The sequence below is a fragment of the Rhyacophila brunnea genome, unplaced genomic scaffold (genome assembly GCF_057557595.1).
Source record: "Rhyacophila brunnea isolate RB1 unplaced genomic scaffold, BYU_Rbru_1.0 scaffold_12, whole genome shotgun sequence".
Classification (NCBI taxonomy): domain Eukaryota; kingdom Metazoa; phylum Arthropoda; class Insecta; order Trichoptera; family Rhyacophilidae; genus Rhyacophila; species Rhyacophila brunnea.
This window is the reverse complement of record NW_028232774.1, coordinates 22866726-22883407: the sequence shown is the minus strand read 5'-3', so window position 1 is coordinate 22883407 and position 16682 is coordinate 22866726. Positions and strand designations below refer to the sequence as shown.

Sequence of the window (16682 nt, the reverse complement as noted above, 5' to 3'; positions counted from 1 at the left end):
ATAACTATAATTCCACTTTAAAAAGATGGCAACACTGTATGTAACAAACGAAGGCTGGCCTATCCATAACAATCGTTACAGTCACTTTGTTATAACTTATAAGTTATTTATAAGTTATAAGGGAGTGATACCTAACTGAAAATCCTGTCTCCATTATTCATATTTTTGTTTGAATTTATAGTTTTGTAATGCGATATGATCATATGTTAGATTTAAACACGTTAATTATGTGCTCCACAAGCAAAGCTATCGACGTGTTTGTCGATATACATTTATTATAGTATCAGTATATTCACACTATGCACAGAAAATGCTATCCAAACACTATAACAACATTGTAAGAAAATCTAAAGTAAATTATATAAATTATCATTACCGGTAGTTTGAGATGCGCGCGTCATATTTTCAAGCAGTGACGTAGATGAGACATCCGGAAGTGTTAGGTGAAAAAGAATTAAAATATAATGTTTTTCTTTTACTTCCCGACACAACAGTATGTTCACGAATAGACGCGTCTTGTGGGACCCACATAATTGCGCGCGTCCTACCTATTTATAGACCCGCCATTATCATGAACGATTCGATTTTAGCGAAAAAAATCGTTACATTTCTATGCGATTGTAAACGATACAGTTTTAACCTGTGACTAATGTTCCAGCGCTTCTAAATCAACTATGTAGGTACATTCGGCGCAATTATTTTACTCCTAAAGTATCTGTCCGAACCATTGATATACTACTAGATGAGCAGTTCCCATACAAGTGTCATTTTAAAAATGTACCACAAAAGATATAACGAATATCGTCTTATAATGTTTCCTTGTAGGTATAATGCGTTAAGACCGTTAACATGGATTCCCGAATTTCACCCGTATTGCCCTGGCTGTAAAACTAAATTTGCGTTCTTGGAATAGTGAACCTAAGGGTGTTGCAAGGCAAAACAGACAGAGCAAGTCGTCATGAGCTGACTATTAGTTAGAGTAAGATGCAAGCTAGACCGGGCTTACTCAGTAAGTTTTAACAAAGGCCGACTCGCTGAAAATCGGGCGTCATTTTAAGAAGCATATGATTCATCCAGTAGTATATCAATCGTCCGAACACGGAATAAGCTTCCGCGCTCCAATGGCATACAAATTCATAGTCCAGTAAATATTGTATTGCTGGAAATGCTATGTATCTATTTCAAACTGTTTTTTAACGTAGATAACGAAAAATGAACCTTAATTCAAATTAAGAGATATTTTACACATATGTACATTTTACACATATAAATATTTAATACTGACCGACCGAAAATAGCCAAGAGCGGAAGGAGCTATGAGAGGCTTTCTTCCAATAGTGAATCCATCCCAGCTGATGATTGGTCGGCATCGTTGTCCCCATGATATTAACGTGAAATTTGGGAGACATTGTAAAAGTGCATCCAAAATTAACGGAGGGTATGCAAAACAAGATTAAACTTCGTCCGTCTATCATGTTTCTTAAAAAGGTAAATATGTAAATACAAAAAAAAATATTTTCGCAATCTATCTATAGTCTATAAAAATAAAGAATATGTTTATGTGTATGTGTATCTATCTAATAATATTTAAAAAAAAAAAAAAAAGAAAAAAAAACAACTTTAACTTATCAGTAGACCAACATAGTTTAATTTGTTAGATAATAATAATATGTAAATAGAATATGAGTAACTATCTCCAAGTGAACGATTATATCGTCGATAAAGTGTACGACTTGACAATGGCAATTGTTATTTTTGCTTGCGATGATGGAGCGAGTAAATATTTTATGCACATTGCACGTCATCATAAACAATACAAAAAGACCATACGTTGACGTCATTGTCAACTCTAAAATGTCAAAAACCTACGTACGTATCAGAAATACTAAATTGTAATGAAGTGAAATTCCACTTGGGAGAAAAGTATGAACTTTCATTTTGGCGGGAAATGAAAATAACCCGCGAAAACGCAACGAATTCGATTCGGTAATGTTAATATTTAGGTAAGTATCAAAAAGATATTGAACATTGCAGATTACAACACTAATTGATAGCGTTTCCAGATAGTTTTTAGTATGGTTGAATTAAATAATAATACTTGTAGGTACCTATATCAAAAAGAAAATAGAGATCCCCATGTTGACTTCTCGATTAAATTAATTACCTACATACTTACTTACATATAGATCTTTATAAGAAAACGCATGTGTGAACTTTCCACGTCGTGCAAATTGAAGTGCTTTATAGCAAAACAACGTCGCGAGACCACGCGTTGCTACTTCACGAAACAAAAGTATACAACCTTAAAACGGTTTTTATTGTGTGTTCATTTGTTCACTGACACCATTGGCGGCTTAATCCGGAAAAACCTAGCAGGTCAATTTTGAATATATTATTTTAATTTGCCTTTTCGTTGTATACTGAAAAGACGTATTGCAAATTGACTTTTTATGCATTATAGAATAAGTGCTAGAAATTGTTATAGGTCGGTACCTACTAACCCTTCAAAAAATGTCCGTTTTTCATAACGCCAACCCATCGTTAACCGAAATTGCACACAACGCATTATAATTTTTTGTAAATCAGGTCCACTTTTCTTTCTTTGCTTTTTGAAAAATCATCAATCACACGATTATAAAAACTGTCTATTTTTCCCACATATTTTTTTTCAATACTGAGCATTGCAAGAGCGGTCAGTCTATCCTGGCCCTATTGCGTAGAAAGGTTTTTATTCTTTTGAGAGTGGAAAAACATCTTTCACTTTCAACTGTTGTCATTGGTATGACGCAAATAAATTGGAGAACTTTGATCGACTCGGAAAATGTTTCGTTGAAATTATTGCTGAGTAAAAAATGTTGAAGAGAAACTGCACTAATAGCGCCATGCAAATCATCTCGTTGATAAAACACCAATAATTCATTTTTTAACTTGATTATGTTTATTTCTTCTAACAGTTTTACCAAATTTACTTGACGTGTGGGAAAATTATTTTTAAAATCAGTGTAATTTTCTTTATTGAACAAATCGGATATAATGAGATGATCGTTGGATGCAAATCGTGCTTCCATTTCCATTATAATTGTATCACAGACTTCAATTGCTACTGCGTGCGTACTAACTGCTTCACAAAAATGTTATAAATCACCAAAAACTCCTTATATATTATTAAAATAACCAAAGGCATTCGTCAAAACCTGTCAACGAATCCGAACCGCATACACAGTTGCGTCTTGAGACCAATAATTATCTAGTCAGTGTTATCATTCTGTTTCATTTAATTAGGTGAAAAAATCTTTTGTCTCACACTCGGGCATTGCCGATATTACAGTAATTCACGCACCGTTACAAGCTTTGATCTCGTATTTTGTGTTATATCGATCTCTGTCTTATGTATGAGAAACGAGAGAGAAAATTTTATAAAAATATTCAATTTGGGTCAATTTTCAGACTGCCGGCGAACACAATATTTTTGTTCGGGGAATTATCGCCCAAACAAAAAAAGCCCAATAGACTGGGTTGACACAATATCGCGCGCCCTATAATTTCAAATCCACCGATTATTATTAATATTATTATATATGACATTGCACATATTATTAATATTATTATGTCGATTGTAATGCCGGGTCCACACCGAAAACAAGTCGCGCGACAACTCGTTAAATTTTACGATAAGCATGATAATTATCGTAAAATTTCTTAAGCAATTATGATAATTATCGTAAAATTTAACGAGTTGTCGCGCGACTTGTTGCCGGTGTGGCCGCACTTTTAGGTATTTATTTTGGCAGGTCAATGACCGAATGACCTATAGAGGGAGCCGCCAGTGACTGACACAATATATATCTTGGTCCGGAGCCTGGACTAAAAGTTGTAATAGAGAATTGTGGTCATAATCGTAAAGAAATAATCAGAAAAGATGAATCTCAAATCTCAAGAGATGAAAAGAAGAAATGAAATCTCGAGATTGTTACTAGAGGAAACCAACAAAGGAAATGTAGAACGGCAATAGAAAGTACTAAACTTTGGACTAGAACGGTTTTTCAAACGGTTCGACCGGCAGAAAATTTGGGCCGAAAACACATATTCTTGAATTCTATAAACCACAAGCTCTAGGTTTAACACAATCGTTTACAACAGAATAGCGTCGCAGTTAGAAAATAGTAACCTGCGGCGCTGTTTGTCTAACCCGCATTTCAATTTGCATTAGCAACGAGAGACTACGGCAAGTATGTAATCGTGTTTCGTTATGTTGATTGATTAGTTAGAGAGGTTCTCTATTTCTGTTAGTAGGTACTGCATTCAAGGTCCAGTCCATTCGAGAAATCCCTCACGAGAAAACTATCTACCTCAGTCTACCTACATTATTCAGCAGTGAATCTAAAACATCTTCATTATTATTATTACAATATGCAATGAGTACCTACCTACTTATTATCTTATCGCCGGTATTTAAAGTTTTTTTTCAAATCGTGACTAGACATACAAAATATTGGCGCAAGGTCGCGCAATATTTTCGGCATTGATATACTGCCCCCGATTTGCAGAACTAAGTAATTTGCCAGTGGTATAAAATCTGTTCATCAAAGACATTACACTACTAGAGGAAGGTTTTTGTCATATTCTTGTACTACATACAACACTCGCGATTCCAGAACGTTTTTATTGTGATTGGTAGCACAAAAAAGTACAATAATGGTCCATTTAAATATTTTAAATGATATTTCACTGTAACAACAGTTACACGTCTTGTAATCGTAATCCAAGATAGCTTTCTAATAAAGCCAGTACGCCTGTCTGGCAAATAATAAAATTGTCATAGCACAAAATGTGACAAAAGTGTACACTGCCATACGAACTGACCGATTGCCGATGCATATCTTAGATAGATAGAACTCACGCCTTTCGCTTGCCGGGTGACGGTTTTAATAACTAAGTACAAAACCTTGTCAGATATTATGGAATAAACGTGCTGATTTTTTTCGAATTATGTTAATTATAGCTTCCATCATTGCAATTTACTGCTACATTCCTAAATCTTGCGTATTCAGTCTTGAATAAAAAAAATACTTTCGGATAATTTAATCGTTAACTTTAGTAACCTTATTTATCAAAATTTAAACTACATTTGATAGCAGTGTTTTTTGACACCCATCAGTGATGGCATCTCTTGATAATAAATACTTTCTCAACTGCGAACACTGAACTTAGCTGTATTTTTTTAATGATTTTACTGAGGCTTTGAATGCGAGGAGGAGGATTCGCCGATTAGGTCCTCACACCAATTCTGTTCAAGAACTTTACAATTTTGCCAAGCTCTTCCGTTTTACCTACCACCAAGGCACTTTTCAATTCGTCGACATTCTCAAAGATATCCGCAATAGTTGTAAATATGTGTCGACTTTTGCTTAATAGATCCAACCGAACATGCATGGTATGCCATGTTCTTCATTTAGTTTCGATTTAGTTTAAGTAATACAATCAAAATATTGGATCGGATTCAAACGACGATCCACAATTATTTATTGTAAATTCGTACAATCAGCGGACTGCACTGTTATCTTAAAAATAAACGTGGGCGGTCCCTATGCTTTGCAGGAGTAAAACTTAATGTTTCCCATTAAAGTGAACACTAACTAATATTTGAAGAAAATGACTTTTGTGTCTTAAATGACATCGAAAAAATATTTGCATAATAAACATGAGTATCTGTTGTAATACAATCAATTCTATGATCGCACAGAAAAAAATCGTTCAACTGCATGTTCTATACAAATACCTATTTAAAATATGTATGTCACTATTTTTTAGGTTAACTTAACTCAGAATCCAACACCTCGCATATCATGCCCACACTCCATTCTTTCGTGCGATTTTACGGTACAGCGGCAAAGGAAGTTTTCCTTATTTTATTACATTTACGATATCTGCAGGGCTATTCCAACATATCACTGAATTACAAAATCGATTAAAAAAATGATAAATATGTTATGTCGTATTCCAACAGTTATCCCAGGATATGAGATGACCGCGTTAACTGGTTTAGAGCGAGATTAGAGAATGTACAACAGTTACATATTGAGAATTGAGGTGCGGCGATTTTGTAAGTTAATACTAATTTCCAACACAATTACTGTCTTACCAATCATTGTAGATAACCGCCTTGTTTACGGAATTGCCCCGATTGATATCCGTAATATTTAGGATCAAGAAAAATAACGGAAACTTAAGTATTAGAACTAGAAGTGTACCCCTGGCGAACTGGCACAGTAAATATTTCACTGTAAGTAATTTTAAACACGATTTTAAACAGCCGCATCAATAATAAATACATCTTATTGAGCGGCTGAATTACATCTTTTGAGTGGGATGATAAAAATGGCAAAAAATGGCTTCGTGTGCAGGTACTTCGTTGCTAATCTTGTACTTTCACTACTCCAATGTAATTATGTTATTATGATTTTTTTTATTATTTCTGATCAACCGGGTATTCAATTTGTATTTTATAAGTTCAATACTTACTCAAAGAAAAATGTCCTCGAATTATTGTGAATACGTACTTACCATACTTTCAACTAAGTACCACTTAGTTGTATTTTCTAAGTAAACGTTTATTTGTTACGCTTCCTATATAAGTTTATTATTTTTATTTTCATTGAGAATTCCAGCGGTTTCATAACTTTTGGATAACATTTTTTTGGCTCTCAAAAATGTTAAATTTATTAAAATACGAAGCATCGCCAACTTACTATCCAATGAACGGCGTAATGCATCGATATTAAAAGTGTGCGCCTAAAGCCGCGTTGACACGGTCCAAGTACGATCCAAGTAGACTTGGATAGGAATAATTAGTATGAAGATGTCTCCTCCAAGTGACAGCTCCATACTATTTATTCATATCAAAGTTAACTTGGATGAGTAGGACGTGGTCCAAGTAGCTTGGATAGGAATAATTAGTATGAAGATGTCTCATACGAGTGCACTTGGATAGGAATAAATAATATGAAGCTGTCACTTGGACGGCACTCGATCCAAGTGTACTTGGATGGTACTTAGACCGTGTCAACGCGGCTTAAGGCAGCAGAACCGGGGGTGTCGAACTGTTCGAAAAAACCTGACAATCTTAATAATTGTTACATTGTCTCAGTTCTCTTATCGACAAAGCTGAAAAAACTGTTGATCTCAATAAGTTTTCAATCGACGAGTCAGAACATACATTTTAGGACAAATAGTGAAATAAAAGGTTTGAAAACCTCCGGTATAGGTAAAGCATTAATATTTCCCAACAAGCTAATTTAATATTCATTTAAAAAATCCAGACGTTTTTCATGTCAATAACCTTTCGTTCATCATACTAACCTTTCTTTCATATTACTCCTCAGACTAAATTCGAATAAAATTTTGTATTTCTGACATAATTACACATATTATTACGGAAATGAAAAATTATACTTAGGTTATTTTTGGCCTTCTATACCTACCTATTACGGTTCTTGTATGTTTAGTGGAAGCAAGCGGAAAATAAATTTTTAAAATAGTCGATATACTGGATTATTTGTTAGGTTAGGTTCGATTATCATTCTTGAATTCATGAATTTTGCCGAAATCGGCCATGAAAATTGTCGCTGTTCCCGCCTACAATAGCTTCCAGTAAACAGACTTGTACCCATATTATTATAGGTACGTAAGCATTTACATAGTTTTACGTACATTGTGCGTGGACAAAAATTGAGTCATATATTTATAATAAATAATTGTATCTAATATAGTTGGTACTGTTGGTAGCACGTTCGAAAAGTTAACCACGAAGGGGAGTACGTGTGCAAATCTTAAGCCTCAATTACATTGAGCTTCTTTACGAGCTGTTTATTGGCGAATTTACAATCTGCCTGTAAAGTCGCCCAGTGTAATCATCGAATAAGCTAATAAGCAGGTTGTAAACACTCTACCGAGAAACGCCCGCTTTTAAATTCGCCAATAAACAGCTCGTAAAGAAGCTCAATGTAATTGAGGCTTTACGCGTACCACACTTTTGGAAATACAGTACTACAGATCAAACGACAGACGCGATACAAAATGCAATGAACGGAAAATTCTAATAAAAACAAGAAGGTACCTATTTAATCATAATACATTCACATGTTCATTTAGAAGAGTTTTGAAATAATCACCAGAATTGCATCCATTTTATTTTTGGAAACAGACATTATTTAAAGCTGAAGTGAGTTTCGAAAAAAAATCACTTCATTATCAATTCATAACAATCTTGTGGATTGACAAGCAACTGTTTTTAGATATTAATACTATCGACTGAAGGTACTTGACGGATTTTGAATTAAAATTCTAATGGATTTAAGTTTTGTACTATTCCATTTGAGTCGTTTTTTGCGACCGGGTTTCGCCTTTCGGCATCTTCGGGCACTATGTACACTCACCAAAAGGTAAATATACACCGTCAGTGTGTAATGTGTTATTGTCAAAAAATCGCCTACGGCGCAAATAACTACAGTATTTCCCATTAATATAAATAATTTTCAATTATTGTTTATTTGGTGTTAAGCACTTATGTCTAATTATGTATTATACTAAATATAATTTATAGATATCATTGATATAAGTGTGCTTAGGTACAAGTTTTGTGTATACGTGATGGGCTCATTTTGTCACATTAAAACACATTGTTACGCTCCTGCCTGTAAATACCTATAGTACAAACTCTCAGGTTATAAGCTATAATTTCGTAAAAAATCTAATTAGATTTCTTTTACACATTATAATTATTAAGTATAGGTACGATGTTTCCCCGTGTCGTGGTTTCATGGAACACAGATTAGAAAACACTCATTACGTTAATCAAATTCAAATTAATTTATTGTATCGAACACGATAAAATACAAATGCAAGGCGGTCACAACATAACATAAAAACAAATGTTAACAATATTTAAACAGCAGACAATAGTTGAACACAGTTATTGCACTCCCAATTGGCGCCATCGACGACAGGTTAATTGAGCACCCTGGAAGAACAATCAACTGATGGTGCCGATTTTTAAAATAGTAATCAGGGTTTTCATTTATTTTACTCAGCATATACCTACGTCGGAAAAAATACGTGGCCAAATAATAATATTAGTTATCTAGGAGCGTTTATTTAACTAATTACTTTCACGAGTACCTGGGCATTTTCGCCAAAGTTTGTACATTGCATTTTTGGCATGTCCCATGACTTTGATTGATTTTTTCATAGTTATTATACGAGGGTGGGTCAATAAGTCCTTAGAAAAGCCGACAGGTGGCGCGACTAGTACTGTAAGCGGTTTGTTTTCATGCAGCGGCACTACCGATTCAGTATGCTGCGAAGTTTCAATCAGATTGGTCGGGTTGTTGTGTGTTTCTCGTACATTTAAAAAAAAAATTTGCTTGTGGAAAATGGAAAAATGGAAAATGGAGAAAATTGAGTTTAGAGCTGTTATTAAACATTTTAATATAAAAGGGTTAACAGCAAAGGAAATAAAAAATGAGTTGGATTTAGTTCACGGCATATCTGCTCCTTCACTTGCAACTATTTATAACTGGTTAAATGAATTTAAACGTGGTCGTACATCAACAAAGGATGAACCACGCTCAGGACGTCCTGTAGAGGTGACTACACCAGAAATGATCAATAAAATCCACGATATGGTGTTAAGTGACCGAAGATTAAAGTTGAGTGAGATAATTGAGGTTACAGGGATCTCAAAAAGTAGCGTCATTTCTATTTTACATGACAAATTGGGCATGAAAAAAATGTCTGCAAGATGGGTGCCGCGTTTGCTCACAGTCGACAATAAACGCAATAGGGTGGTGGCCTCTAAAGCCCTGTTGTCGCTCATGCAACGCAATCCGGATGAATTTTTTCGTCGCTTTGTGACTGTAGATGAAACATGGATACACCACTATACTCCCGAGACGAAAGAACAGTCAAAGCAGTGGATTGCGAAAGGCGAACCATGTCCAAAGAAGGCGAAAACCGTAAAATCAGCTGGTAAGGTTATGGCTACTGTATTTTGGGATGCACGTGGAATTATTTTCGTTGACTATTTGGAAAAAGGAAAAACAATAACAGGGGATTATTATTGGACCAGCTAAAAAACAAAATTGAAGAAAAACGGCCTCATTTAAACAGGAAAAAAATCCTCTTTCATCAGGACAATGCCCGTGTTCACACATGTTTACGATCAATGGCTAAAATTGAAGAATTGAAGTACGAATTGGTCGACCACCCACCGTATTCGCCAGATTTAGCCCTCAGTGACTTTTTCCTTTTCCCAAACTTAAAAAAATGGCTAAGTGGACAACGTTTTTTTTCAAATGAAGAAGTCATCGATCGGACAAATGCTTATTTTGAGGACCTTCCGAAAACTTATTTTTCTGACGGTTTAAAAAAAGATGAGAAACGTCTAACCAAGTGTATTGAGCTCCAAGGAGATTATGTTGAGAAATAAAAAAAAAATACAAAAATAAAAACTGTTTTAATGCTTTTTTCTAAGGAATTATTGACCCACCCTCGTATTATAGAATATTGAAAAGTTATGTATTTTAAACATGCAAATTTATTAATTTACTTTATTCGATCAGTTAAATACAACTGTCTGACCTGTATAATTGATTATTTAGATCGAAAGGTAGTGTGTTTTTACCATGTCCCACTTGTACTTTTATTTTTAAGTGTATGGTTTTTTTAATCTAATAGAGCTCTTTTAAGTGATAAAAAGTGTCTCATTCATGTTTTATAAGCTTAGTTTCGTAGTCACGGAACGGAAACTTATTATGCCCAATGTCATAAAAAAATGATATAAATATTGTATTAATCAATATTTTGCTGAAAAATTGCTATCACCAATTCAGCAATAGAACAAGGAATCTGCTAGCTATATAAAAATGGTTAATTTGAGTGAAAAAATAATATTACCCAAATTTCAAACATGTACAAACTTTGGCGAAAATGCCCACCTACAGTATTGCAAGTAAAAATAAGTCTCGTCAAAATAAATACGTAAAACATGAAGACTGAAAAAAATATGCGCATCGGCAGTGCTTGATAAAACAAACTTCTCAAAATACGTGCTGTTCATACAGTTGTTTTTTTATTACTGTCAATTGGTGTTTACAATTTTCTACCGAGCGCTATTCGCGGTGTCCGAGGAAACATATTAATACGCAATTAAGCAGAGATTCCCGCAAACACGTTATTATTTATCAGTAAAACAAAATGGCTTGAAACAACAATATTAAAAAAAATAATTGGAGGTTTATCAATTTTATAAGTATAATGCGCCGTGCAAAAATTAAGGATACCTATCACACGCACGCACACTGTCTGACTTGTTTGATTACAAACGCATACTTACACAGGTGTCAACAAATTCTAAAAATAAACAACACAACATACCTACTAAGGAACTAAGGCGACAATTTTGATAAGACATGATAAAATTAGTTGAATGAAAATTATGTAAATTACACAAAAATCATATTGTAGGTATAGAGCAGCGATTTCCAAACTGGGGCGCGCCTCCCTGGGGAGGCGCAGACTGTTGCAAAGGGAGGCGCGAAAAGTTTAACACAATAATGTAGCCATAAGGCCCACAGGTTTGCAGTTTTTAAGTGCATAGTTTATAAAATGGCAGCTAGTTATAAACTACATAAAAAACATTCCTATAAAAGTTAGGTTGTTTACAAACCTGTATGAAGATATGGAGACTAATTTTTATTATACCTCATTTCTATACTATTATGCATGTCTGACAGGGCTCCAGCCTGGGGGCCCGGCGTTGCGGGTCGACTAGTTAAGTGAGATAAACACATCAAAAATTCGCTATTAGTAAAAAAAAGTCGCCTGCGGCACTGTTCGGTTACAGAATATTAACATTTTATAATATATGTGTCTGTGTGATACAATTTGATGTGATTGTGTGGTGTGTGTGATTGATGATAATTCACATGTAGAATTTTATTTTATAATAATTTGTAATGTATTTCCTGTCTAATAAAAATGGCTATATGGAAACAAAAACCCTTGTTCAATTTTGGTTGAATCGAACTGAAGAATAATACTTTGTCAATAAAAGCAATGCAAGTAGGTACTGCTACCATTCGTAACATCATATTTATGCGAAACGGAATTTTCTGCATTAGATGCAATGAAATCCATCTATCGAGCCCGTTTAGTAGAAAAAAAGCACTTGAGTGTAAAAATGTATTTAATGAAATAAAAGGCGGAGGCGCCAAGATTAGATTGTTTTAAAAGGGAGGCGTAGTAACGTAAAGTTTGGAAACCACTGGTATAGAGAATGTAGCCTGAATTTACGTGGATATGAACACAAGCTACTGTTAGCTATCAATGATTTTTTTTAAATCCTATTCTCTTCTAACCAGAGCATTTTATTATGAACTTCCACAGCGGGATGTTATATTATTATAAACATACCGCATTACCAGCCGGTTTCCTTGTTCTTCACTGCCATGGTCGTCTTTTAAATCATCCGGGTACCAATGGAGTATCAAATTCGTCCAGCAGCCATTCTGCAATCTCCATTTAATGTTTTTGGCCTACTTAATTATACCGCATAAGTACTCTCGCTTGCGTTCGAAAGTATAATATACCTACTACATTCCAGTGGCGAGGGATGGAGGTAGGCTGTTGAGATTCGACATAAATAGTGCACACTAGTCAGTCATACTTATTTCTTTTCATTGAACTAAGAATACAGTTTGCAATTGGTGCTGGTTAGTTTTGTAAATTCAATTAAACCCTGCCTCAACCAAACCATAGTAGTTTAGGTATGATATGGGCGATTCGACCAAAATAATGCACACTTTTCAGTCATACTTATTTGTTTTCTTTGAGTTAAGAATATGTACCTGCATAATTATTACAGATGGTGTCAGTCACTTTTTTTTTAAATTCATTAAGCCCTGCTTAAATCAAACTAGGTATAATCAAAAAAAAATATTCTTCTGTCTATAAAATATCAAAAATTATGTATGGTTTAATCCTAATGGTATAATTTTAAACATTTTATAGATAAACGAATATTTTTGACTATTGAACTTTACAAACTAACAAACACCATCTACAGTCAATATTGTAGCTTAGTTCAATGAAAACAAATACGGTTGACTGACAAAGCTCAGTGTGCACTATCTATGTCGGATCTCAGCAGCCTACCTCCACACTTCGACACTGCTACATTCAATCCTTCTGTCTTTACGAGTGATGCGTAACATATAACTCTTAATTTCTGGATTTCTCGGTCGTTCTTGAAAATCACGTTCAGACGTCCGAATGCAGTCCACTCCTATTTAGTTCAGGGACACTCTTATGATATAGGTACACAATATGTATAGTTGCAGGCCTGCTCGAGCTGGACACCGTTGATTTAACAATAATTGCCTTTGTATTATTATATCCATCATGACGTCGTCTTTGACACATTCATCTTCAAACCTATACAGTGGCGTTTCTGCCGGGTCTAGGACGATTTGGTGGACGCCACGCAATTCGAATAGTTAATCCAATAATTAGACGTTAGGTACTTATAGGTACTTTAAAAAAATATTTATTATCATTATTTAGATTTAAATTATTATATTATGATTTAATAGTTGGTGAGAATTTTAATATGCACAGGTAATTTAATCGTGCATATGTTCAAGTTCCAACGAAAAAAGGGTTTTTTATTTTATAAAAAGCCTTAGGCATGATAACTTTCAATCCGCAATAAAAAAAACATTATGTTAGGAGTAAAATCAATTAAAACTACGAAGTAGTAGATAGAAACTGATTAAAATTCCTCGTCTACGTTATGTATACGTGTCTACGACAGTGCGGCGTCCAATTGTCCTGGCGTCCAGTTGTCCCAGTCCCTTTCTACTAGTTCTTATATAGAATTTAAGATGTCATTCGCAATCATAATCTGTACTCAATGTTCGATAATTTAGGCAGGACACAAGTGTGCGACATGGCGATACAATAAGCGCGATCTTACAAAGTTCGCAATGGCAACCATGAACAATAAAAACGTTGGACCGCCTACTCCTTTCGCACGGCAATAAATCTTTACGAGGAATAGTTGTTAAACATTCGCCCAACCCGTTGTGTCATTGCATTGTCTAGCAATAAGTACACACATCGAAAATATAACATGTTTTGTTTTTCCAGCCGTGGGATCGGCCCTACCGACTAGCTCTAGGACACCGTAGGTGCTTGTATATATAACTACATAAATAATTACAATACCAGAAAAATCAATATTATCATGTTTTACGCGATCTACAAGATTTATCATAGGGAAGTGGCGACCTATAATAACATTTCGCTTTTGGCAAGTAGGTAGGTCTAGGTATGTTTTACATTTACTTGTAATATGTTTACACTAAAGCAAAAACGTATCTTTATTACAATAAGTACGATAAAAATATGCAAGTACCGAGTTATACCGACGTAAACATATTTTTTATAATTTATCGAAAGCATAATCAAAATCTAAGAATTAATTCTTAACTATTTATTGCTTGTAGAGGTAGATTACCACCATACTTTATTTTTATTACTAAAAAACTTCTCGACGTTTTTAAGAAAAGCGTATTTTGTAAGGAATTTAAAAAAAATGTAAAGTGCCCAATGCCCTAACAAATTATAATAATCTTCATTAGAGAATAAATATAAACTATTTTTATCCACTTGGTATTAGGTAAAATAAATGTGATTATACCTAATTATTTTTACTAAATTCAATGCATTAATTGAATGCTATAAATACTCTATACCTGTTAAAATGAATGCGAAATCATACCAATTTATTTTTTTAAGATAGGTACCTAAATTGGAGTAAGTAATAATTACTACATACCTACCTACTTACTTATAGCGAAATGCCTGATAAAGAAATGCCGGAAATGAAAGGTCTCAGAATCAAATTGATTTCTTATATTTTTAATAGTTTAGTTGTTTAGTAGTCGGTTGACTTGCTTGCAACCTATACTATTGGTAGTACCTACATAATTAGAATTTAAAAAATATAAAGACAATATAGAATTTATGGCTGTTCACCCCCACTCATACAATGTATCGATGGAAGCATGGTTAAAAACGAATTATTGATCGGTTTATTTTTACAATTTACAATTTATGTGTAACTTTTTCAAATATAGGTAGCTATAATCTATGATAGGTAGGTACCTATAAACTGCGAACATTCACACATATTTTCTGACTTAGCCAAAAAGGAATTTTACGCTGGTGATAGGTACCTATTTACTTAGTTTTAGAAGTAGATAAATTTCTCACTCGTTTAAAATAAGTGTAATGCTTTTTTTATCGAAATAGGGAACAAGTAATTACGTGATGAATGAAATATACAAAAACATAGGTATCGACAATCTTGTTATTATTTTGTTTAAGAATTATAATGTTCTTGAAATTATGTTGAATGTAGGGAGGTACGAAAGCGACTTATCGGAAATACGGAGATTCATAACCGGTCGACTATTTTTCTACCCACGTAATAGAACAGATAAAAACATAATCATAATGGAGTGTTTATTCTAATCACTGTCGGCGTTACTTCATCGATAAAACAATGCAAATGACCAAATTATTATCTGCATTCGACAAAAGCGCCCGAAATGAAACGCAAAAAATATATAAAAATCAAATTTCCACTGAGGTCAGAGGAAGTAATTAGGTGAATTCCGACAAGCAAAAAAATGTAGACAAAATATGAATTGAATATCACGTCTGTCACGAGATACCCTTCCCTTTCCTTGCGGAATTTTAATTCCAATTTCATCTGACGTATCCATCCTACACGCGCCATTTTCATAGAAAAAAACCAAATGTCTATTCTACTCGCGCGGAGATTGCATATTATGGAGACATAGAAATAGATATGGGGACATTCCTTTCACTGATATGATGAGGGTTAAATGGATCTATGTAAAGCGATATTTCACTTGATCCCGTGAGCGGTCACAAGCCTAGTAAAGTGGTAATAAGATCGCGGGTCAAGGCTGATTCGACCATATCATTCGCCCGTTCCCAAATCCTGCCATCTAAAAAAATACGATTTATGACAGATGGCTCTGTCATTTAACGATAAATTAAAAACATGAATGCGGTTGAAAAAATAAAAAGGTCTATTTACCCGAATATTCCCGGGGCGTAGCAGAAATTTGGCAATCGCCACGGGCATCCGCCGAACTCTCCGATTAAAGCAGCATGGTTCTTATTCATGTTGAATGTGGACGCGCGGTTGTCAACCATTTTCCTTCTCGCAGGATTGAAATAATTGCTATTAATTCTATAATCCGTATTGTTAATATCGTTTAAAGGTATAAAGTCGGGAGTCTTCATCATGTTATAGTTCGTGTTTTCAATGTTTTTGAAATTCGCATTTGGGAAATCACCCCAAATGCGAAGCCAGATGTGCTTCGCGGGCCCTTCTTGTTCCGGTTGATACCACGCGACCGCCGGATCCATTCAGCCGAAACGGGGCACAGACTGCGGGAAACACGATCACCTCACTTTTTCACATGGGTTTTTAAACAATTAACACAAAAATAAATATAAAATAATCGAAAATAAGTCACACCTTCCATATACCACAATCACCATGCATGAAGGATAAATTAGTATCT

General features: G+C 34.4%; 1 protein-coding gene across 2 annotated transcripts in view; it reads right to left on the bottom strand.

The window, feature by feature from the left end:
• LOC147077925 (terminal nucleotidyltransferase 4B-like) overlaps positions 1–16682 on the bottom strand; it is a 49731-nt gene extending 33049 nt beyond the window's left edge. For both annotated transcript variants that reach the window (XM_085960994.1, XM_085960993.1), the window contains exon 1: positions 16190–16682. In XM_085960994.1, the coding sequence (XP_085817120.1) occupies positions 16190–16524 (335 nt within the window). In that variant the 5' untranslated portion in view covers positions 16525–16682. The remainder of the gene's footprint in view (positions 1–16189) is intronic.